This window comes from Amphiura filiformis, chromosome 19, assembly GCF_039555335.1.
Source record: "Amphiura filiformis chromosome 19, Afil_fr2py, whole genome shotgun sequence".
Classification (NCBI taxonomy): Eukaryota; Metazoa; Echinodermata; class Ophiuroidea; order Amphilepidida; family Amphiuridae; genus Amphiura; species Amphiura filiformis.
This window is the reverse complement of record NC_092646.1, coordinates 38,820,688-38,847,827: the sequence shown is the minus strand read 5'-3', so window position 1 is coordinate 38,847,827 and position 27,140 is coordinate 38,820,688. Positions and strand designations below refer to the sequence as shown.

At 35.4% G+C, this 27,140-nt stretch overlaps 1 protein-coding gene and 1 long non-coding RNA gene across 2 annotated transcripts; both read left to right on the top strand.

Moving 5' to 3' along the window:
* Positions 1–3,716: 3,716 nt before the first annotated feature.
* On the top strand, positions 3,717–8,769 carry LOC140141270 (uncharacterized). Its single transcript, XM_072163079.1, has 3 exons — positions 3,717–4,025; positions 5,054–5,156; positions 6,763–8,769. The coding sequence occupies exons 1-3, from the start codon at positions 3,803–3,805 to the stop codon at positions 6,836–6,838; spliced, it is 402 nt and encodes a 133-aa protein (XP_072019180.1). The 5' UTR covers positions 3,717–3,802; the 3' UTR covers positions 6,839–8,769.
* A 1,409-nt stretch (positions 8,770–10,178) lies between these two features.
* Positions 10,179–15,711, top strand: LOC140141276 (uncharacterized). Its single transcript, XR_011857389.1, has 3 exons — positions 10,179–10,572; positions 11,911–11,980; positions 12,553–15,711. It is a non-coding gene; the product is annotated as an uncharacterized lncRNA (long non-coding RNA).
* Positions 15,712–27,140: the final 11,429 nt, after the last annotated feature.

Below are 27,140 nucleotides of genomic sequence, written 5' to 3'. Positions count from 1 at the left end.
TTCTTTCTTTTTTTGTTGCAGAACGAAACATAACACAGTGAGGAAGAGAAAGATGGGAGAAAATTTTGTCATTGTGTAATTGAGGACGATTAACATGAGAGGATACGGATCACAATTTTATTAAAACATGAATATTGAAATATTACAAAAGTATTTCAACTTGCAATGTGTATGTCTAGTCCTTTTTATTAATTGGTAATTTGTATTGGAAAGAAGGTTAAGGGCTACTACACCCCTGCCCAATTTTGTGCCTATTTTTGCATTTTCTCATAAAGTATAGCACATTGGTGACAAGTAAGATATGTATATTATAGGGGCAAGGACTACAACTACTGCACTGAAAATTCAGCAACTCAAGGCAAGTAGTTATTGATTTATTGACCAAATATTGGTTTTCCCTCATTTTTGACTGTAACTCCACAACTGTTGTCTGTGCTGAAATACAATTTCCAGTGCAGTAGTTGTAGTCCTTGCCCCTATTATATACATATTTTACTTATCGCCAATGCGCTATAATTTTTGAGAAAAATGCAAAAATAGGCACAAAATTGGGCAGGGGTGTAGTACCCCCTTAACTGACCTCATTGCTAAACCAAGATACAGCTATAGAACAAAATTCCCAATTATACATGGTCAAATCTAAAGCATTATTTTCATTACAAATCTCTAAAATTTGAGTTGAAAATTAGATCGTCCAAGATAATGTTCCAGGCGCAAAAAAAGTAATTTCTTCAGATTTAAAAACTTTATATTAAGATTTGAACGTGTTGTATGTACCCTTCCCTCGACAATAAGTATGGACGTTTATAATTCAAGACCGAATTAAAAATACTAGTTTAGACTGTCAACTATACCAAAAATGCCTTACTGCGTAGGTCAACAACCAATCACATTGCGCCTTTGCCCTGACGTCAGACGCAAATTCGTCTTTTTAATTCGGTCTTTGATTATAATAATCGTCATCATATCTATGGAAACACTGGGAACACGGGTGATTGGTATGATCATTTGTATGATCAATGTTGTAAACAAAACATTAGATAATTTTCAATTCCAGACCTTTGCAATACCAACAGCTAATATGTTTTTTTAGCTATTTTTTTTTTAACTTTCTTTATCAAATTTTTCATCTTTTTCTGCCTTTTGTAATAATTTTTATTCTATAAATTGTATTTTTGTGTGGAAACTGAGGGCACTATTTACTTATATTTTAAATTCAATTTAGCTCAATAATATGAGTTATTCCTTTCATTTCATGATAAAATGTAGTTTGAACAATTCCTTGCTATATGCTACTCAGTCATTTGTATTATGTTTTAAAGGCATTATACAAGTGTCTATCCCTTGTTACGATGCAAACAAAAGAAGATTTAAGATTAATAGCGCCATCAGTGTTCCACTTTGCTTAAAATTGAATACAGTTCTACATGTCATCAAACAACCGTGAGGAAAAGTTAAGGAGAATTTAGATTTTCCATATTACAATGACAATGCTGCTCTTTTAGTTATTTTAATTTTCCATGATTATTGTGCGAAACACAAAAGGATCCTCTTTTTAGGTCTGCAGTTCATCAATCATGAGTATATTACTTTCAGTCAGGCGTAACAATTTTAATTACAACTTCCTATGTTTATCTATTAAATAAAGGGGAACAACATCGCATAATGGTCATTTAAAGAGATCTTCAAAACAATATTAAGCCTGCTTTAACTGCACAAATATGAAGTAATAAAAGTAAAAATATATTAAGCTTCGGCTGTAATGAATAAAGTGACATAATATTTTGGAAACAAATGAATCGAATTTCTTATTGTGGTGTTGTCACATACATAAGCACCTCTACTTACACTGGGATTCTTGTGGGGTCAGAATTATGTGTGTTAATATGCCAGTGTTTTTTCTGGGGAAATATTTCTAATACCCCTAAAAGAAATTGTACCCCACTATTGCTGCAACTTACACAGTATCCCACAACAATGCCACCACCCATAGTGCACTTACGTCCACGGTGACCTTTCCAGCCATATCTTGGTTTAATGGGGTTTAAGTCCTGCAAAGGTCGTGGTGAATTCTGCTGTAGACATGACTGCATAATGCCATTTCTTATACGCGTAAGAATTGCCTGTTAGGGATGTACGGTATTCCGATTTGACTTGTACGACGAGTGTCGAATAATATCACACTCGATATCGATCTGCATCGCGGTAGTTTTCGCAAACGTGATTATATTACCATCACCTCTTGAAATTTAATTTATATGACTATTTATTGACTCTAGATAACTGAAAAAAGTCGGAACAATTCCTGACATAGATTCGTCATAAAAAACAGGACATTGTAGCACTCATACAAATTACGAAAATGCCTCGTTTACGATTTTGTTGACGAGCTCTCTTTATCCTAGGTACGCCGCCAATAATATTACGTATCGTCATTCACAAAATACAAATCTTACACGTATAAGAAGTCGTGGGTGTTATAAATCACAAAACGTCTTTACAAATTATTGGTTGAAGTTTGTTACGCATGAGATGATTGGTTGTTTGTGATTTCTTACTCTGTGATTCGTCAATTTAAAAATTACACGTATAAGATGCAATCTTACGCATATAAGATGCAACCTTACACGTGTAAGGTGCAATCTTACACGTGTAACCTTACACGTTTATCATATTTGTAGCAATTGACTAAATATTGACGTACATTTAAATCAATGTAACCCAAGATTTGAAAGTTGCAGTAAATTGTATTGATTTTGCATTCAGTGTAATGGAAGGAAATCTGTGTATTGATATCTGAGTGTTTTTGTATTGTATGCAAGTGCAACTTTCAAATCTGGACCTCACTACATTAACTAAATTGACCGGTGTTTTATTGTTTTCTGGGCTATCGTATGAAATGAGGTGTCAAAATGGGCATAAATAAATTCTGCTTCCAACGCATTTTACAGATTTGTAATACAATAAGTCCTTTTTTAACTAATGGTCATTATTTAAGGGGGGTTAGTTACTTTGTTTGAGATGTTTATTATGAGGACCATGAAAATGGAAAGGCTGAGCCAGTAAAGCCCTCTTTTCAGACAGAAGAGCCGCAATATCAAGCAACTACTTACAAAGCCTCTCAACTTATATACCTTAAGACCCTTGCCGTAAAGTAACTATATATAACAGTTGTCTTGAGGGCAATGCGGATTTTGATTAAATGCTTCAAAACGTTGACTAAGACAATATAACCAAGAAACTAAAAAAACAAAAAAAAAACACATTGCACAAAAGTATTATTTAATGTTGAATTTATTGTTAAATGTATTGATATTGATTTTTAATCTAAATATAAAGAAACACCAGAACACTATAATAATAACAATTATACAAATATTATACTTTTTAGCTATTCGACAATCATTCATACCCATTGTAAAATCTGGATATTTTTGTTATGCTCCAGTAAAGGGACTTGTTACAATTCTTTACAAAATATCTTGGTTATCTTGATATTCAAAGTTAGGGAATTAATATGTTAGACAATGCCATATGATTGAGTAATTATTAAAAACATTAATTAAATGTATGTATGTGATGTTTTGCTGAAAAACATATCACTAATTATTGATGATAGAGTTTAAATGTATCGATTAAAACAACACGTGTTGTGGATTAAGTCTAATATTGATATTGTTTTCGCTATATTGACAGATTTATTGTAGTATCATAACCTATATAATTATTTTACACAAATTACAAAGATGGTTGCAAGTATGTTGTGAAATAAATTGAATAAGCTTAACAACGGAGAAACAACATGAAGATTAAGAATACGTTGGTTGTCTTCATTTTTACGGTTCTCGTAATACAAAGTTGTGCCCAAAAGGAAGACAAAAAAGACAAAGAAAACCATGGAAACAACGGACACAAGGAAAACAAAGAAGACCATGGAAACAACGGACACGAGGAAAACAAAGAAAACCATGGAAACAATGGACACAAGGAACACAAAGAAAAACATGAAAACAACGGAAGAGATGGTAAGTGCTTTGTTTCAGTCATTCTTTGTATTGTGAAGTTAAGCTTAACAATGCGTGTGTATATTGTGGGTAGGTGGGGAGGGGGAGAGTGTAATTGTATAAATGCATCGACATGGGGTGGCTGGGGGATCAAGGGCATATGGTAAAGGGGTAACTTGACGTGTTATCTATGTGTTTATAATGATACTGACAATGCAAATTTAACCTTTTGAAAAGGCAATGAAGGATTTCACTGTGTTACATGTATTGCGTTGTAATAGTTGAAAACCAGTATGGAAGATATAACCTTGATCTTCCACACAGGGAGTGTGAATATGAAAAGGGGTTACCTAAACATGCAAAAACATCTGAAAGACAAGACTGCGCACGCCCCTACCCCATATGCACACCTTCAGTCCAAAGTCCTCTGTTTGTCGGGGTGTTGTCTTACCAAGTCCTCAAAATGGGTAATAGCTTACCGGACTTGTGGCAAGGTCCACGTCGTGCACGAGGTCTTTGTTGTGTCGGTTGGTTGGAGTCTGCAGAAGTAGGCAAATCGGCTATTCCAGTTGAAATTCATACACCCCCTGTGGAAGACATGATCTTAATCTCCACAAAGGGGGTGAAGATTTCAAATGGAGTCACCCATTCAGGGAACGGTGGCGCAGCGGGACGGGTTCTATCTCGCAAACGGAAGGTTGGGAGTTCAAGCATGCAGCAGTGCCATTGTGTTCTGCACTTGGGCAAGGCGCTATAGACGAATCCAACGAGCCAAGTCATGGTCAGGAACTGGTGTTGTGACTGTCCAATTGGGTGGATTAAAGCCGCTTAAAATCAAATAACATACCACACATAATCAAGGTATAGTAATAACATCAAAACATTAAAAAAAGTAATGCAGGGTGTCCCTGAAAGAAGATCGTCGGAAATTTAATTTTGACAAAATATAAGAACCTTACGTTTGACGTGTCGAAACTTGGATGTCTTGTGCTTGACAACACACTAAAGCCTCATTGAATGACATTTTGAATCTTTTATATACTTGACAGATTTAGCGGATTTCTTTCATGGTTCGGGAGAGGAGTTTGCAGATCTTTTCGACCCTGGAATGGCACCGGTGTTTATTTTTGGCAACAATAATAACATAGAATGGTAAGAGAATCATTTAAAGACATAATAATAATAATAATAATAATAATAATAATAATAATAATAATAATAATAATAATAATAATAATAATAATAATAATAATAATAATAATAATAATAATAATAATAATAATAATAATAATAATAATATAATAATAATAATAATTAGCTCAGTTTTATACGATTCAGTAAGCGAAGCACATTTCCAATTGTCTCAATTCAAAACATCGTTTTTTTTCGCTAGCTGAAGTTATTATTTTACCCTACATTCGCTTGCTTTGTTAGTCCAATTTGAATACGAATCGGTGACAAACCAAAATTGCAATCAGTTTAATGGCGTGACTGTTGGTAGTTGGGTACACGTGTTCCGCACTAATTTCAGTCAATTAACTATTCGAACAGACATCACATGAAAGAAATAATTGCATAACTTTACACACAATGTAATATGACTGGTTCGATTCTCATTCATGTGTGCTGTCAGTTCGAGGCTCTACTCGCACATTATGCATAATGGCGGAACCATGCAAGTAGTGTATAGATTTAATTAGGAGCTAGACAGTTGCAGTGATTTTGATGACTTGTTATTGGGATGTCAAGAGCAGGACAGCATCAATATAATGTATGCATTGGCCCCTCTTAATTCCAGAGAAATACAGCACTAAGTTTCTGGGAATATTATCCTCTTTTGACAAGTGAAAAATAACCCAATTATACTCCTTTAGTTAGTTCTAACTGACACTTAAATTCAAATGTTAAAACGCCATACTTTGTACAGAGACTAATTTCAAGTTATGTATTCTGATTCTTGTAAAACACCTTTTCTAATATTTCCCCTAACCAACGATCAAAAATAACGCAAAAATATTATAATAATGTGCATACTCTTAGCCTATAGTAAAGATTATGAATGCTTTGACTTGTGCCAAGTCTTAGAATTTTGTGATAACTATATGGCAAAAAACATACAAAATTGCATGTTTTTGACCTATTCCCCCCTAAAAATATATTAAAATTCGACTTTAATTGCCAGTTAAAATTAACTAAAGGATTAGGATGTAGATAATGTCTCATTTGACCAAACAAGTTAATATTTTGTTAAATTGCAAACAATTATTGGTGCTGTATTTTCTGGAATCGGGAGTATTTATTGATTTTATTTTTATTTATTTATACCATTCGGCCCGTAGGCCTGGCACAGCCCAATATTGCAAAAGCAATAAATTAAAGGGAGGCCAAACATCAAAACAGCAAAATAAAAAGAAAACTTAAACCAAAAACACAGAAAAAACAAACACCAAAACAATTAGGAACTGGCTAGCCAAGATGGGCATGGAGGGCTGACTTCAAGGATGACATGACATGGAAATAAACATTAATGAATTTTTAATGATTTAGATCTACTGTTCTATTCATATTGCGCCATATTCTATCTCTTGCCCCTCCCCGACCCTCCTTATTTGGCTTGCCAAAACACTCTCCCCTACTTGCGAGGTTCATATTATTATTGGATGGCCACTTAGTCGTATCTGGTCAAGAGTGAGCCAACTTTGAATTTTAATCCATGATTACATCGTATTTTATTATGCCTTTGTTCTATTTATTTCAGGAAAGTCGTGAAGAAAACCATTGAATGCGAAGACAAGCATGATGATCACCATCGTGATAGTGATTTATTTAAATAGTTCGTGACATAATAAAAATATAAATGTATATTTTCTGGTTAAATAATGAGACACACATTCTTAGAAAAACTGTAACCTATAAAGTAGAACCTAACTTGAGCTGTACTGTATGTAGAACCTTAAATGGTTCTATGATGAACCTGAGAGAACCATTTCGGGGTTCTTTCAATTTTCAAGAACCATTTTCTCCTGAAGGTTCACCCAAGAACCGTATTTTCTAGGAGTGCATCTGGTCAAAAACGTTTGCTCACTTATAATGCAAGTATCTAATTTCGTCCGCAACTAGTGGTCCAGGACCATAATACTAAAAACATAAATGCCAGTAGCCCCGCAGGACTGAGGCAACTAACTTGCAAATGGATTTCAATATTCACTCTTAGAAAAAAACGTGCAACTTAGAACCTTTTTTTGTCCTGTATACAGCACCCTAAGCAATGCTAAGGTTGTTGGCTAAAAACAAGTAATTGCTTTTTTGACCTGACAAACACAACTAATTTGACTTATTCCGTTTAGGTGTAAGTGGGGATATGTGTAAACATTACAAATATGCCATAAAATTAATTTCATATTATATTATACCGTGTACAGCAAAGTTCGCAAAATAAGTCACGTCTGTATTTTACTACGAAGGTCTTTCATTATTCAAGTTATGCTTCAACTCTTCGGTTCTATAAATGGTAGCTTCTCAAAACACGGCATGGTAATACATTGGAATGTCACCTACAAATAAGGGCAAATATACCTTATAAGATTTGGTGCACCAGCAACGACGAAAGATATTTACATTTGCATGAAAATACGTGTCTTTTCTTCATACGACTCAATATTATCTGCTAAGACTTTATTTGAAACAAACATTTTGTACAACCAAATATAAAGATTACCCAGCAAACCACATCACCTTCATTTACCTTCATTAATAAGCCAAAAAAAAATTCTTTTACAATAATATGTCCACTGTTATACTTCAAATTTGTACACATTTGTACATTGGTTCAATAGAAATGTGTGTCATTATTAACTAAATTAGAACATTGAGGGCGCTACTTATTTTAAGCTTAATTTGCATATTGAATGGTCCATTTACAAAAGGAAAAATTATAAATGAGATGAAGAACACAAACAAAAAAAATTGCTAAATCATGACACAAGCGAACCACAATAACAAAATTAATGTTTTAATCAAAATAATGAACGCCCTCAATTATTAGCGCCCTACACAGATAATAATAATAATGTGTATAATATAAATAGATAGAAGCTTAATGTGTAAATGAAAAAAGATATTAGTATCAGAAATAATGTTAAAATATCAGGTAACATATTATCATTACCAAAGATTTAAAGCCATATTATAACATTTCTGTAAAAATAGATTAATATTTATTTTCCATAAAATGTTTGTTAGCTTTTACTGTCAGATATGTCCCCTTTTAATTTTGAGCCGAACAAGTGAGGTAAAGCATAGAAAATTGGAATTTACTACTAGTGCCAATAGTTACTCCAGCGGTTGCAATACGGTACGACCCTCTCATTGGGGTGTGTGTATGTGTGTTCCACACGCCATGTACGTACTCTGTATACGTGTTCGACTAATATTTCCATCGTAATAATAAAACGACGGTTCCGGCGCCGTTTTATTCAAAATCTCGGATTTTGACAAAACTACAGCACCTAAAGTCTTGATTTTTGCAGAGTATCTTTGTTTACTAAAGTACACCACAATCCTGTAAAACCAGAATTTAAAATTTTTGAGGGCGTTCTCCTCAGCAAATGTTATAATATGGCTTTAAGTTAAGAAGTAAGTAATGTTTACTTTTCAAATTAAATAATGTTACAACCAAGCAGTGTGGACTCCATCGTTGTGGTATCTTTAAGAAGTTGTGTCTTGAATATATGAAACACAGGAGAAAATAAACAATATAGAAACATGTCATGTGTTTAATTATCTGTGCGTTGTGTCGTGATCTGTCAAAGTTAAGTAGAATTCTATGTAATCATGATAATGCTTAATTGTGACCGTCCACCACGAAACGCTCGTAAAGTCGACCCCTGGTTAATTTTGTTTTCTTCCGTGTTTAGAAAATATATATCATAAGCTTTACAATGATATATCATTTGACTTCAAACGATATCCAGAAGCTGGGTTATGGTTTGTTTTAAAGACTTTGCTCCTTCAGCAAAAAGGTACATTATTTCGGTGCTACATTATTTCTCTTTTTCCGCATTGCTGGTATTAAATATTAAATGGTCATATATTTACAATGCAAATACAATTTGCCGACTTTACGAGCGGTCTCAATATATAAAATAACTGCTGCAACCAGGATAAATCTATCACTATTTGCGTTGTCAGTATAGCGTAAAATTGGCAGACATTTGTTGTAGATACTAGATAAACTTTTTATAAATTTGCCCTAAAATTTTGTAATATTTAGTACTTGTGCGTATAATTAATGACATGTCTTTGGAATGAAAATCGAAATTACGTGATTAGTGATTATTTCCGTGGCGGCGCCAGGAATCTTTTAGGGGGCAGGGGGGCAAAGTGAATTTCAGGAGGGAGGGGCGGGCAAAATCGACAAATTTTCCTCAAAATTACTGTAAAAAGTGGTAATTTTCGCAGTTTTGGGTTTTTAATGGGGGAAACAGGGGGCAAAAGTTCAAACTGGGGAAATTTGCCACCCTCTGACGCCGCCACTGGATTATTTACCCGTATATTAATAACGTGATACCCTTCTTGTCATCGCTTTCGATATTTTATAATTACTTGAGATCCGTATTGTCCCCGCTTTCGTTACATTCGTCCTATCAAAGGTAGGAAATTGCCAATTGTAGGAATGATCTATAAGCCTGTCTTTTCAGAAATAGTCAAATACTACCATTTCACCCTTTTAAAACCTTTATAAACAACTCATTAGAATCGTTTTTCGCATTTTAATTGTAATTATTATACATTTGAAGACCTGAGCGCAAGAAGACTGTAAGTCCACTTGGCCCCCCAACGTGTATACACTAAAATTGCGTATAGTTTCGTATAGTTTGGTAATGTTTTATACATGTTCATGGGCCAAAACAAATCTTTCACAACCTTACATGATGTTTTCACCCTGGAACATGTATTAAACATTATAAAACCATCCTAAGAAACTATACGTAACTTTAGTGTATACATGTTGAGGGGCCAAATGGACTTACGGTCTTCTTGCGCTCAGGTTTTCATTTATTACGCCGTTGGTTAGATTGCCACCAGCTGGTTATCAATTGTGTGAATATCAATAATTTGTCTCCATATAGGCAACCATTTTCCCGCCCTTTTGTATTATTTTATAACATTTGTTGAGAACTACACCATTCAGCAAATTACATTGACGGTGTCCGTCCGCCCTGTCTGATTACCGCGTAAAAAGAACAGGGTCGCGCGTTGCTACGCAGCTTGACCAGCGAATGAGGTGCCGATGTGATGATGACGTCATTCAATTAACCAATCAGAATTCCACTTTCGTATACGCCATAAACTGCGCCAAATTTATAGACCGCTGAAGTTCTCTGCTGAAAACTATAATACAACAATATCGAGATAATTAAAGAGTAAAGTCGCTATAATTTTTCTTCCAAGCAAGTTTTGTTTATAATGAACGCAAAACTTTGTGCCGCCATTTTGGTAACGGCTCTAGCTATTTTGGCCAGCGCTGAAGATGAACAAACTCCGTCATATCCGGATCCGGCTCAAGGTAGGAAAACATATTTGTTTCACCCATAGTTTTTGTCGTGCGTTTTTTAAGAGGTTCTACCATAGTATGATGAGACAGGTGCCCTGTTCAATTTATGATAAATCTAAGCTGTAGGCCTATTGCAGTTGCTAATTTATTTGCTACTCATATCGGGAGAGTGATAATACATAAGGGCGATGACGACTGAGTGGCTACAAACAATGCTAAACTTCAAATATATATTACTGACGCATGCGTGAACTATAACTTTAGTCTCCACCGCCTTCGCATGTTTGCAGCACGCTCATTTGATTTCACTCACTATGTGAGTTGAATCACACTGACCTTGAGAAGACGGTATAATTCTATCACGCATATAGACGAATTCAATTTCACGCATTCCTACACCTCAATGGCAGCCATAGCTGGGTCCCCCTTAGGTCTATCCCACCTAAAATGTGAAATGATGTGGCCTTGGCGGGATATTAAACTGCATTCTATCACCCGTGTTACGCGTGGACAAAAGAATGATGAAAGTTTACAATACAATAAAATTAAACATCGATTTTTAAGCGGATTTAATCCACCCAATTGGGTAGTAACAACACCAATTTGGTGCAGACGGGACCCAGTAATGGCCGACTGAATTCTGACCATCACTTGCCTCGTTAATTGGATTCGTGTATACCACGTTGGCGAAGTTAATATGTAATAATCGGATTAACTGACATGGCAATAGGTGAAAACAATTTTTAAATATATCGCGCTGCACTGGTACGTTCACGCGATACCTCTGCATTGAACCATATCATGCTGATCACTCGCACTTGTAAGTAAGATTAGTATCTTTGAAAAGACCGGTATTGTATTCAATCTATGATTGCAGACATACACAGCTGATGAGTGCAACCTGATTGTAGTGCAGGGCGATATATTCACAATTGTTTTCACCTATTGCTATAGTAGTTACTCCGATTTACTACGCCACTTCGCCAGTATGAGGCCCTAAATCTTAGTGTAGTCTTAGTTCCAGTCTTCAAAATACTGAAAGTAAGACTACACTTCCGATATCTCCGGTTTTATTCTGAGCTCACTGATCGAGTCCTGGATAAACAATTATCACCATTGAATCATTGAATCATTGACGTACCGTATAAGTTGTATGCATATCGCTATTCGTCTTGTGTCATTTGCTTGGCTCCAAATTAAAAGGGGATAATGTGATCAGTAACTATCAGTGAAAACTAACATTTAAATAGGAATCTATCCTTTATGCAAATCACACATTATTTCTTTAATGCTACCAAAGATAACAACTTATTATATTAAGCATGAACAATTTACCTCTTTCCTACGCAGCTCTAAACGCCGAAGATAGGGCCGCTCTTGAAGACAAACCGATTGTAGTCGTTGGACATGGAAATGAAATGTAAGTGAATACTAAAACCCAAGAGGGGTCTCTAATTGCTAACCTTTAAGGGACAAATACAATCTCTGTACTACCTATGCCACTCGGACGATAACAAATCTATGATTCGGCAGAACATACATCATTTTTCAGTTTGAGTAAAGTAATATTATGTTAAGGTTATTTGATCACAATTTTTTTTTGTCAAGGCCTATTAATACTGGCATACGCTCTCCCTTTTGGGATTGAGCACTTTATTCAAAAGATAGTCTGTGAGTAAAATGTTGGCATAAAAATCTATATATTTTAACAGATAATTGTCAGTCAACATTAATGGGTAAATTTTCACGGGAAAATGTTCATGACACGTGACCAATGCGTATCAATGTGAGTGTAATCTCGAACCATATCCTTAACCCACGGCGGTGACCTCGCTATTCAAGTCTTAGTCATTTTGAATTGGAATAGTATTCTTGGTATAGTTTGTCCCGAATTTAAAGACTGTCCCACTGTAAAAAAATGTAAAAAGAAAAGAAAGAAATCACATTATGTACATACTTTATTAACAGTTTCTGCTGCATTCTCTCTTGCAGAAAGTTGCCTGTTAGTAGCGACAGTGATAGCCACAGCCGCAGCCACAGCCGTAGCCGCAGCCACAGCCACAGCAATGAAAAGTAGAAACACGATCATGACAACTGACAAATATTTAAAGTCGACTTAATGCAAAATATATTGACTTTAACAACCAATAAAAACAAAATAGAGACAGTCCTTATTAAACAGTGCTAAACAGTCATATAAAGTCATGTTCACACGGTCGTACATAAGTGACTTATAACCGGTAATAAGTTACTATTACCGGTAATAAGTCACTATTACCGGTAATAAGTCATTATTTTAAGTCACGCATTTTCGTCACGAACTAATCCACATTCAAATTTCAATCTAATCTTATTCCCTGGTCCTATTCGGTGATTTATCGCACACGATAACTTGCATTGACCATTGAGAGAAAATAATTTGGATTGACCATTGAGAGAAAATAAATATGAATGATGATGAATGAATGAGCCGGGTACCATTAGTGCGAATAGGCGACCGCTGTTATGGACAAAGGTGACATAGCGAGGTTGAATTTAACGTTCTCACGGTAAAATATCAGCATGATTATAAACGAACACTGAAATCGTGTTCACACGGTCGAAGATAAATCACTTATTACCGGTAATAAGTCACTTATTACCGGTAATAAGTCACTTATTACCGGTAGTAAGTCACGTATTACCAGTAATAAGTCACTTATGTCCGACCGTGTGAACACGACTTGTCTTTAAACGATCAATATTCTTGGCATAGACTGAAAAATATGTAGACTATTTACCAACAAACAAAGTTCCCGTGCTTCTTTGGTGAGAATTCTCGCATATTCACGCGGTCCGCGTCTAACTCCACGTACACCCCGTTTGTGTCTATACCATGGAGCTGTATTCGCCATAGAAGTGGTGCATTTAACAGGATTAACTATCATAGCAATAGGTAAAAACAATTTTTGAATATATCGCACAGCACTATTACGTTCACGTGGTACCTCTTGAACCATTCTAGATGTCAAAGAACAGGGATAAATACCTGGATCTAAATATTATGGACTATTCATATCATGCTGACCTGGTATTGTATTCAATTTATGACATACAGATGTGATGAGTGCAACCTGTTTGTAGTGCAGGGCAATATATTCAAAACTTGTTTCAACATATTCCTATGGGAGTTAATCCTGTTACATCATCACTTCTATTGCGAATTGGAGTTTATTATCTATAGTGCCTATTACTAGGGATATCACAGTGACTGCACAATAATTCTGCCGCACTGTGCATGCAAGCATAACAGTGAATTGAAAAGCGCGCGCTTCAAAGTTGGTCAATTTTAGAAAACATCCATGTCGAAAAATGAATTTCCTCATATGCTTCATTTATCTCAACTGTTTGAATTTTTAATATATGGTGTGTGAAGCCTTTTCTGGGCTACCATCGAGTCCGACAAAATTAAATATTGCTTTGTTTAAGAGCTACTGCCTGTTTTTTGGATTTTTGAAGATCGCTCATAAATCAGTAAATATAGGCCTATTGAAATAGTCTGACCTACCACCATTTAGCTGAAATACTAATCTTTCTTAGCATGTAAATTATTTCAGTCGACAACGAATGAAGCACTTGAGGAAAACTCTTTGAAACAAACCGTTATCAAAAATATTTCTCAGGGAGTAGTTTTTCAAACCACAATTGCTGTAAGCCCAAGGCCACGCTATTTTTGTATACGCGGTACAGCGTAATCGCGGTTGCTTTTACCGAGTGTCCTCCCATGTTAATCCAGATAACAAAATGTTAATAATGTCTCATTGCAACTGAATTTTTATTTTTACTTTTCGGATTTGGCTTTGAGTAATGGTGACACATACCATGTTTACAGTAAAAATAATACAATTATATTCCAGACACCGTCAAAATGTTAAAATTTGTATTTTTTGTATTATTTTAAGTAATTAACTGCAGTTCATTTATTCAACTTCATAACAGGTTCATACTTGACAAAGTTATGATGAATGAATAGACGTTCATTAAATATTGAAAAGACACAAAATTACTCATGCCTAATTTGCATAATAATATCATGAATACATAATTACCTAATTTGCATAATTAATTACGTTTTGTGTATTTTTTGTTATCAATTGAAAGAACTTTGTAGGCATATATGTGGGGAAAAAACCTCACCTTTATATCATGGACGGTTTTCTATTGGCATCAATTTTGTATATTTATTAGCTGAACTTGGTCATTATTTCAGGTTTAATATGTCTGCAGATTGGCCGAAATTGCTAAAATTGTATATTTGGTTAATTTATTATAATTATTCAGTGATATATTTTTTAATTTTGTTTTCTTTAACGAAGTCAGGAAAGATAGGCATTTAACATGTGATATTTAAATTTATGCTGCTTTTTCAAGCAAGCGTCCAAATAAACCTTCAAAATCTCGAAATGTGCCAATTTTGTCATTACAGGCATTTGTGGCAGGATTTCATTCCATCTACGAGCATCTTTAAATTGACACTACATCACAATGCATTGACCGATTTCAATTCTGTTTTTTGATTTGTGATGCTTTAAAAAAGCCCAATAATGTAGAATTATTAAATAACGTGTTTCTGCTGCGCTTATATTTGAGGTGATATGCCTACTATTACGCTTACACGAAAGATGTCAAATGAAGAGCTTATTTCCAAACCGTGTTACATCCACAAACCCATGTTGCTGATTTACCTGTGCGATATTGGTATGTGTTGTGATGCTATAGGTAACAATAGTAACAATACCTTTGAGGCCTTTGTTTCCCAAATGAGAACAATAGTCTGCATATTGTTAACCACCATTGTTGTGGTAAATAATGGCTTGTTGATGGTCCAACTCATTGTTGCTAATTTCAAACTTGTCAAAGTATAAATTGTGATTGTAAATGAGAAACGTATGGTTGTGGACATAACACGGTTTGGAAATAAGCTCTTCAAATGTGGTAACAGAGGCGCGGACCGGGCGCAGAATTGGGGTAGCGCTTTCGTGTGTGTGTGCTTCATGGAACGATTGGTACTTAATAACAAGAATGCAGGACTTTGCCTGTTGGTGAATGGTCTTTCCTCTTCATCCCGTCTCCTAATTCCATGTTTATTCCAAGAAAGAGCGATAATGTGAAAACATCATATTAAACATTTGTTTAAACAAACGTTTCATCTGAATAGTGTTATTATTTGAAGGTGCATAAAATATGGTTTTGTCTTTCCTTTAGATTTATTACTCCCTTGGGGCGCAGGTAACTCTCGTCCAATAAAGTCACATTTAGTGATAAACCAAAACAATTATTTAATTGGCTCACAACTTTTTGAAGATATGCCCTTTTTAAGAAATGTACCTGTTTTTCACTCTGTCTACGGATGAGGTTTGGCTACATCAAAGACTATTATGAAAAACACGGTTAATGACATATGGACAGATAATAACATAAGGCTTCGGAACGCATTCACTAGCTAGCCTCCAAGATCTTCGCAACCGTATTACTGATGCATTCGCAAGTATCCGGCGCACAAGGATGGTATGGTACGTAACGCAATTGATGCAATAATGACCTGATAATGGGCTGAAACCTGTATTCGTCAAGGAGGTAATCAGGTAGGTGGCAGAGGATCACAGTAAACTCACTTCAGAAGAATCAAAGACAAACCAAACAGCTCTTTTCAGGGCTACCTTTTATCCAAAAAAAAGAAATGACTTATGCTGTAAATAAAAGGAAACAACAAAGTAAAAAAGTAACAAACGTAATAAGAAAAAGGCACAAATAACCAAGAAAAATAATAAGTATAGAAAAGACGTCCCATATCCCATCAGTTTTACCAAAAATTTAATGACACTTAACAAAATCCGTAGCCCATTATCCCACCGGTAAATAGCCCATTCCTAAATAAAGTTGTTATTTTATAAATTTATCATTGAGGAATGTTTGATATTCCTGCATGGTACATAAACTCCTTTTTCAATCTTTGGAGTAGCCAAACCTCCTCCGTGGACAGAGTGAAAAACGTGTATATTTCTTTAAAAGAGCATATCTTCAAAAGAGTCGATTGAAATATTTGTTTCGGTTTATTAAAGTTTATGATTAAAGCTTTCTTAACATACTAAAGTATATTTGAATAACTTCCTGAAAAAGGAGAAAAAGTCGGCACAATGAGGGTTCTAGTTTTATTGGGACACCTTTTACAAAAGTATAGGCAAAAGCGATTTTCGGTTAAATTACCACGTAGATGCGATTTCTACCAGATTTCTGCTAAACAGAAAAGAAGTTTAAATTCTATATCCCTTAGCATAATTGCATAAGAGCAGAATTTAAGTTTTCTGTAGAGCCCGATGGTGGGCCTCACTACCCAGCAAACACCAAAACGTTTTTAAAACGTTTTAAATAAGTTATATTTTGGGTTTTGGTTAAGGTAAAAACGTTTTAATAACATTAAAATGTCGGGTTATATAAAGGTCATGAAATCGTTTTAAAACGTTTTGTATGAAAACACACTATAACAATATTTTTAAAATGTTTTTGAAATGCCATTGTAAACTATGTTTGCAAACACTTTTGGCCAAATATTTTGTCAACACTTAAATAACACTATGTTAAAATATTTGCACCCAGCAAACACAGAAATGTTCTTAAAATGTTTTTACAAAACGTTTTAATAACATTTAAATGTCGGGTTATATAAAGGTCGTGAAAACATTTTAAAAACGTTATTGTAAATATTTTGGGCAAACATTTTTGCAAAATATTTTTCAACCCCACAATAACATTACGTTTAGAATGATTTGTACCAAGTTTTCAAAAATGTTTTTGGAATGTTATTAAAACGTTTTTATACCCTTTATATAACCGACATTTAAATGTTTTCTGTAAAACATTTGTGTTTGTTGTGCAGTAAATTACCAACAAATGTTATTTAATGTCATGAACACGTTTTATACCATTAATGTACTCTTTCCATAACCCGACATTTAAACGTTTTCTGACAACCTTTTATAGCAATTTGCAAATGATGTCGAAAACGTTTTGTGTTTGCTGGGTAACTACCACACCCCATAGGGTCGACTTTGACGGTCAGCCCTACCCGCGGGCAAGGTGGTGGGTTAATGTCACTAAAACGAGCGCAAATGATGGGTGTACGATTATGATCTTTAGTTGTTTGGGTGTAAAAACTGGTGTTTAAGGTTAGCAACTATTTTAAACTGTTGCAATTTGGTAGTTCACAGCATCTTGCGAATGGTAGTGATCGAGCTTTGGTAAAAATTGCATTGATCATTTCATAGCGAGTGTCTAGAAGAAATCAAAGATATAAATATAGTTCTGTAGGTTCTTAAGTTGTGTTATAAAGAGGGCTGAAACAACAACACTTTTGTAAAATGGGCATAACTCATTAACAACAATAAATCAAGCAAGTATATGATTTGTAGAATGAACTATTGCAAAACATCACTTGTTATTTTTCAATAATATGTTGATTTAGACGATGAAAATCCATTTTTTGGCTGCTTCGACCATCAATACATCGTGTACCCGTAACATGCCGGATGAAGAACCTTGGGGTTGGTATAATATTGACCATTTATCAATTGAAATGGAGAAATATGGCTGATTTAAATCACAGCACTGTTGCATTCAGAGTGTAACAAATTTGCTTGTCGCGATCGATAAAATCATAAACATATTATAACAGTATTAAAATAATCGACACCGTGACACAGATGTTGATAGTTTTGATAAATGAATACATGAAAATAGCAAAACTAGTGGTACATATTTTAACGTCAAAACAACATTAAATTGTGTATAATTATAGTTTGTTTCGGGGCACTTTTTTGATAACATGCGGAGACAGCTCGTTATCGTTGTCCTACTGGCTGTTGGTATTCTTGTCAAGGGTGACAATGGTGGGGAAGATGATCATGGTGATGGTCACCATACAGATGAGCGTAAGTAACCAAATATTTAATATTATGGTCAATATTGTTGTAATGATTAAAATAAGTTGTAAAATGTATTTTTAGGAATGAGCATCAACGTTTTATTCCTAGATACTATCGTGAAAATCTATCTGAACTGAAGTTTAACCATTTCATGCAGAATTCTGATAGCAGGATTTTGAAAAATGTGTGTAAATATTTATTTAACTCATGTAAGAAGAGAGATATTTATTTTCGTCAGTAGATGTATACGTTTGTATTTAAAAATAATTTACAATGTATTTTAGGGCCAGAGATCTTTATATATTTCCCTCATTTGAGGAAAATATATAAGAGACTCCCTGTTTTGAATTCAGCGGCCATCTTGAAGCGACCTAATTTACAAAATTCAATTATTTATCGCAGCGTGTGACGAGTGCAAATCCTGTTTCAAACACACATTTTGCCGCAAAGGGCTATTCCATTTTAAACCCACACTCCCCCTGTGGAAGATTTGGTTGTAATCTTCCACAGAGGGAGTATGAGTTTCAAATAGAATGGAGAGTTGGGTAACTTCTATTTGAAATACTTACTCCAGTTGTGGAAGATATAGTTAAAGCCATAATACAAAGGGAGTATGGTTTTCAAAATGATTAACCCTGACCAATTACATTCGAAAAACATACTCCCCCTGTGGAAGATATTTCCAAAATCTTCCACAGGGGTTTAATGTGGATTTTAAATAAAATAGCCCAATCTTGATATTGTATGTGAGCAATGAGGTACAGTGTTTGTTCTTAGAGAAGAAATTGGTGTCCTTAGGGGTGTGTTCCACTTACCTTTTTTTTAAATACATTGAAGACCTGAGCACAAGAAGACCGTAAGTCCACTTGGCCCCTCAACATGTATACACTAAAGTTGCGTATAATTTCTTTTTAATGTTTAATACATATTCCAGGGTGAAGATTTGTTTTGGCCCCTGAACATGTATAAAACATTACCAAACTTATACGAAACTATACACAACTTTAGTGTATACATGTTGAGGGGCCAAGTGGAGAGGGTTCTTGCGCTTAGGTCTTCACATCCAGCGTCGGTAACCAGTCGTAAAGTTACGACTCTTTACTTTCCGTGACTTTATAATGTGTTCCTGTTTTGTTTGTTTGTTTGTTTGTTTTATTTTTTCTTTCACATGGGTTACTCTGGTCCTCTGTTCTTCCAAGAGAAGTTATACGAGCCTGTTCAAAGATCATTGCTAATATTTCTATGTATATTTTTTTATATCACTACTGGTTATGTAACAGATGGAAATGCAATTCATGGTGTTACCGGTGTTGCCGAAAGTGCAAACAAGCTTCGCATTGGAATGGTGTCTCAGATAGGGCAGCACCTTACAATGTAAGTTTTCAGAACACAATCTAAAGAAGGAGAAAGCGGAAAAAGAAGAAGATTAAGATGAAGATGAAGAAGAAAAAGAAGAAGAAAAGGGAATAAAAAGATTGCCTCTCGAAAAATATAAAAAAAGTCTCTTGACTTAATGAAGTGACTTAATGAAGTGAGTCTTTCACTCAGAACGATAGTCACATGGTGGCTATTGTTATGCAAGCTCACTCAGTCATTTAATTAGGCACTGCATCGATCGAATTCGGTGTTGAAATGAGCGAAATTGTGAGATACACCTTTTCAATTCAAAATCCATTTTCTCAACCAAATAAAAAGCAATTATTTAAAATTCAACAATCTTGATTAGACGGAGGCGCCCTGTTTAACGTTAGCTTGGACATTTAATTATTTTATTGATTTTCACCTAAGTCAGGAGGAAAATAAAGAAAATAATTAATGGAAATCTAAAGCTAACGTTAAATAGGGCGCCTCCGCCTTATGTACCGTAAAATACACAATTTCATGCCTAATGTTAACACCAGGATTTTAAAAAAGGTAAAAAAGGTATAGCAAGCACTATCATTTTATCTGACATTAGTGAAAAAAAATTTGACAGAGAAAATTAATTTCAAAGCAAAAAAAAATGAATTGTGTTGATGCGACTTTGTATCGATCAACTTTGAGCACGACTTTGAGCATAACAATAGAGGTTTGTCAGTGGCGTTCTGAGTGCTTTGCTTTGGTTTGACCGTATATTGAAACACCATTAAGTTTTAAAGAGTTACTGGACTCATCACTAAATGAGTAAAATGACTCATTATAGATAAATCAAATGACTTACTTCACTTGTGAGTCTCTTGACTCATTTAGGCGTTTGTTTGACCGTGTATTGAGACAGGCTAAGTTTTATTGAGTCATTTGACTCTTTGCAGGTTAGTTAAATGACTATTTTATTCATGACTCATGATTAATATACTAATCTGTAATGAGTCAAATAAAGAAGAAGAACAAATATTTAAGACGACTTCTATATTATTTCTCTCTCTCTCTCTCTTTCAGACGTTTAAAGGCGGATGAGGATCACGACATTCACAGCGACAGTCACAGCGACAGTCACAGTGACGAAAGTGATGATGATGATCATCGCAAGTGATTGGGAACAGACAGATTAATGTTCCCCGGCTTCCTTAAAAAACAAAAACATTGTACATTTATTAAGATTAGTTTGAGATTCAGATCGACCGTTTGTCTGCTTTCAAAATGTAATTTAAACAGTGGGACAACAACACCATTTTTTAAAACAGCTTTCCCTCTTTTTTCATAAGTTTGTTGGAGGAGAGGTTACAGGTGAACAATTAGGGTTCCACCAAAAACATTTTTAAGTTTCACCCTGATCATTTACTTTTACATAGTAGTAGTGGAACTGGTAGACGACAACGTTTGCATTTCAGTGGAAAAATGAAAATACAATCGGAATTATTTTAGATTTATCGAAAGCTTTCGATACCACAGACCATGAGATATATATTATTATATTTCAGGAAAACTGTTTTACATTGGTTTAAGTAATATGTGATACTAATTTTCGTACCAGTATGTGAAGCTTCAAAATATTAAATGTTCCACAAGGATCAATTTTAGGGCCATTAATGTTCATTCTGCATATGAATGATATAACAAATATGTCTTCCGACTTAGATTTCATACCAGCCCGAATTACGTCATAAAACTATTGTTAGAATTGGAAACCGAATTAAAAAGACTATAATTAAAGACAGAGATAAAAAGGATTTATCGCGTCTGATGTCACTGTCAATTACGATCCTTGATTGGCTTACAGAGGTTAATAGCGCGTAAAAGGAAGACCGATCTATCTGGTGCTGATCGGAGAAAAGGAATAATAATAAATGGCGAAAAATTACGTACTTTTACAAGGCAAAAAGCAGCTTTTCTGGGCATTGTTGACATGGTGTCTTCGCGAAAGAAAGTTTCCTACTATAAAGACCTAACTTTTGAGATGGTTTGCATGTTTGAAGGTGCAAAATTAACAATAAGGCGCCCGGTTATACCTCCGCGTTCAGCAAGTCATCATCATCACGACACTTGTAAACAAGCCGTGCTCGAGTTTGATTGACAGATTACGTCAGACGCGATAAATTCTTTTTATCTCTGTCTTTACCTATAGAAGGCCAATACACTTGTGTGATTAACAAAAACAACAACAATACTATAGTGCAAAAACCAACAAATGAATAATAAAAGTAATTATTTTCACTTTGCGTATTCTGCGTTTTTATGTGGGTGTTTTATGTGGGGGTGTGTATGTGTGGGGAGAGTGTCTTTTGTAGTGGGGAGGTGTATATGGGGTGTAGGTCTTTGCGCGTTCTTGTCTATACTATAATTTAGTTCACCTCAAGTTTGGTAGTGACGTCAATGCTTCTTCGCGGTTGCGCAGCAAGCGTGCCAACAAAATGCTCATGTACGCGTGCGTGCACACTTTGCGCGTTTAACTTTACCGCGCGCGATTTGATACTGTGGCACGGGAAATACGCACATACGTCACTACCAAACTAGAGATAAACCAAATTATAGCATAATGACCGGACATAATGACAACATTTAATGCAATTTAATATTATTTTGATAACACTATTTTGAATAAAAGTATTACGGGCCGGGTAGCATAATGCCCTCTAAGACCCCCACCAACCCCTTGATCAGTACTTCAACCAGGGAAGTGTAACTCCCTGCTATCACTACTTTTATCCTCGCCAAGTCAGTGAGGACCCACAACTCGAGTTCGGTGGTTCAACATACGAACAGTCATTGGTAGCCGCAGTCTGTGGCCCTCACGTAATGGCTCGGAATTGGCGAGCTTAAATGCAGCGACAGGGTTCAAGTGTTAATCACAGGGGAGAGGGAAGAAACTTCGAGGGCCTTCGACAAGGCTATATGAAGAAGAACTTGCAAAACTTTCGATAATATAGAAAGTCTACCCTGTCTATTCAAGCAGATGCTTCCTAACCCTGAGGCTTGGAAGAAGCTATTCTCGCAGTAGATGGAATTAGAATCTGTATAACATCCTTTTCGCTTCAAAATAAGTTCACTAGTAGCTGCTAGTCCGACAATGGGATTCGCTAGTCAGAAAAAAAGGTTATTTAGTCCGAAAGTTAGTGTTAGGGTTAAGGGTAGTGTTAGGTTGGTAGGTTTAGGGTAGGGTAGTAGAAAAATTTCAGCCTAGCGACCCTAAAGGTTAAATAGCCACTATTTTAAACTGTTGCGATTTGGTAGTTCTCAACATTTTGCGAATGGTAGTGAGCTGTGGCAAAAATTGCATTATTTATTTATTAGGCCCCGTGGTTCTTGAGTTATGTTGTAAAGAGGGCTGAAACAACATTTTTGTAAAACGTACATAACTCATTAACAACAATAAATCATGCAAGTTTTCAATGTATATGATTTGTCGAATGAACTTTTGCAAAACATCAAAGTGTTATTTTTCAATAATATATTGATTTAGATAATGAAAATCGGTTGCTTCGACCAACAATACCTAGTATACCCTTAAGACTACGGCGACCCTTAAGACTATTATAGCGTACCTTAAGACTATAGCGTTCATTAGCTCTAGCAGATGTAGACCGTTAAACTTGATCCAAATATGTGCACTGACATTGTAGCAATTATAACTTTACCATAGCCAAAAATGTGTTCCAAATTCGTGTTATGATGATTTAAAGGTGACCATTTTAGCAGTGTACTTCGGTTATATCTATAAATGCGCTTTTATAAATACGCACGTGACCCATGGGCACGACATACCAAAATCAGCACGCGCGACTAAATCCTCATGCATTGACCACTATACAGAAAGGGATAGGAACTCGGTAGATCAATATCGACAAATTTAAGTATTAATTGAATTGCAAAATTATTACACATTTTGTAATATTTGTAATATTTGTAATAATTAAAAATATTCAACGATGGAAACTTTTACAATATGATCACAAAGTTGAACAAAATATACAATTTTGCTGCACAGCAGTCTCATGTTGTTCCGCCTTTGCATTCAAATGTATAGAAAGACCACTCGCTATGTAGAAAGTCACTTCGAAACATACTGTCTATAAGCTGTTATGGCAGCGCGGACGTGGTCACGTGCGTATTTACAAAAGCTCATTTAAATAATAATAAAATAAATTTTGGATTTATAAAGCGCCTTTCTCCATATCTTAGAGGACTCAAAGCGCTGTAATTTCGCTGCAATGGTGAATCATCACAATCAGATCGCATCAACTAGGTTGCTGCCGAACGGCGCACACCTATCCGCATTTAGATGGTAACATCCACCAATTATCTGTGCAGCTCCCCAAATTCCATTGGGTGAAGGAAGTGTTTGATAACCAAACAACTAATCACCGATTTTTGCGATACAGGAGGAAACCGGAGATCCCGGAGAAAACCTGCGAGAGCGAGCATGGAATCGGGACATGAGTCCTTGGGCCGCGCCGGGGCTTGAACCCGGGACCTCAGTGGTGCAAAGCGAGGGAATTACCGCTGCGCTAACTCGCCCTCCCTATATAACCCAAGTACACTGTTTAGGATGGGTGCAATATGAGGTAGAAGTGAATAATTATGAGGATAATCTGATAACGCTTCGTTATTCCGAAGGTTCATTATTCCGTAGGGTCATTATTCCGTAGGTTCGTACTCTGAAGGGCAAAACTCCGATTTTCGGAGTAATGAGTCTTCGGAGTATTGACCCTTCAGAATAAAGAACATTCCCTTCTTTCAAATGATGGGTTTTCGTTTCCATTTTGCTCAGAAACCAAAAATCGGGGAATTAAAAAGAGGGGCAGAACTTGTCTGCAATCATAACATCTAAAGCTGAATTTATACTACATTGCTAAGCAACAGCGGTTGGTTTTTACCCAATGAGGTAGAGCGTGTTTTGTTGCGTTGGGAAAAGCGCCATTAGCTCATTGGTCAAATACCAACCGCGTTTTGCTTAGTGATCACTTTATTAGAAAAGATATAAGTATAATAGCCCATTAGGAAACGAATTTGGAGAAAACCTTCTGTTAATAAAATACTATGCTGAGCCACCAGCCTGGGTGGCTCACGCTCCAGTAATTTCAGATGATTGAGCTCAGTAATACATCAAAGAATGTCTTCCAATTCATGAAAACAAATAGATAATCAGCTTATCGGATTAAAAGCTTAGAGGGAGGTCTTGCTGCTCAGCGAGTGTTTGTAATTATCAGAAGGTTTTCTCCAAATTCATTCTCTAATACTATTGTCATGATGGGAGTAAGGACCCTTCGGAGTAATGAACCTTCAGAATAACGACCCTTTGGAACAACGGTCTTTCGGAATAACGATCAGCTCCCGATAATCTGTTCCCAACAAACAATGTGTAAACATTTTATTGTTCTTTAACACTCCAGCTGCTACGATTGTTAAATCATTGTAATATCGATTTTTTATCACAGTTTGCGTATGTGCCACAGATATTACAATCCATATTATGTTATATGTAAAAAACCAAAATAGTACCTAGTGGTAAATTGTCAGGTGAACAAGTGGAACCAGAAATCCCCATACAAATAGATTAAACGACCCAACTTGATTCAAAAATGCAAATCAGGATAGTGGTGTTTTTGTTTGTTATCCTGCTTCTCGGGCAGGGATATGCTCAGACTTCCGATCATGATACGGGTAGTAGTGACGGACACAGTGATCATGGTAAGTGGTCTATATTTATGTTTTTTATGAAGGATTGGGTTTTATATATAATTTGTTATTAAGTATAATGTGAGGTAAAAGACATCTGAAATAATGTGTGAAAAGAGAGCGATGCGTAATTATTTCTCCTTCTGGAATACATACATAAAGAACCTTTTACCGGAGGACAGTATTCTGGAAGGAGCAAAAGGAATTATAGAAAAAGAAGTCAAACGTGAAAAGCAACCAGTAGAGAAAAATGTTTGGGTTGAGGGCCCCTTTAGGGGCCTTTTTGACTAAAGTAGCCAGGGGCAGTACTGGAAAAGCCCTATCAGCTGCTTGAACGCGAGTTTTAATGAACATGGAGACATTTGGCAACAGCCCAGCAAACACAAAACATTTTCGATATCATTCGCTAAAGGTTAGAAAAGGTTGCCAGAAAACGTTTAAATGTCGGGTTATATAAGGGTATATAAAGGGTATAAAACGTTGTCATAACATTCAAAAACGTTTTGTGACAACTTACTGCAAATATTCTAATATAATGTTATTTAAGTATTGACAAAATATTTGTCAAAATGTTTGCAAAAAATATTTTACAATAACATTTTTAAAACTGTTTTTTTTTGGTGTGTTTTCATACAAAACGTTTGAAAACGTTTTCTTGACCTTTATTTAACCCGACATTTAATTATTAAAACAGTTCTACCAAAACCAAAAATCCAAAATATAACCTGTTAAAAACGTTTTAAAAACGTTTTGTGAAACGTTTTGTGTTTGCTGGGAGAGGAGAAAGATGAAGCTTTCTTGGTATGAAGAAGGGATGAGAGGTAGTTGGGCGAGAAGTTATTGAGAGTGTGTATTGGTATCATTATGATCTCGTGCGTTTGTATGTTTCAATGTTAGAATCTCGCGTGTGATGTGTAAGCTTTTATAAACCGTGGTGAGTTTATTTAGTATTGGTAATGTGATACCATCGGTCCAGTGTTGTGGATGAGTGTGTCGTATGTGAGTTCCGCTTTGAAGAGTTGTGTTAAGTATATCATATACGACCTTGAATATCAATAAACATGAATATTATTTTATGTTTGATAAAAATAACAAAAACATTTTATAAGGTGTCTGTCATGCCAGAGTAGCATCGTGAATTTTGCTTGGGCTCGGTTATAACGGTTATGGTTATAAAATTATTTTTTCCCATTACTTTACAGCAGCGAAGATTCCGGGGTTAAAATCAGTGTGCAAGGAACCGATAACCAAGTGTAAGTAAATACTGAAATTATTTTATATAAAACCATAATGATTAGTGACCGTACGTGTAAAATGTGCATGAAGGTCGTATTCATAGGTACCTCAAGTTGGTGCTACATGTATCTCATTTGGCTAGTGCCAGTCAAACACTTTTTAATCCAATCAATAATCCTATTGTTGAAGAGGATAATAAGCTTCTACCTATAGATGTCTGTAGAATCCTTAAATAGCTCTAGTCTTTGTTTGCTTTGGCTAAATCCTGTTCAAGTGGTGGGTTACAAA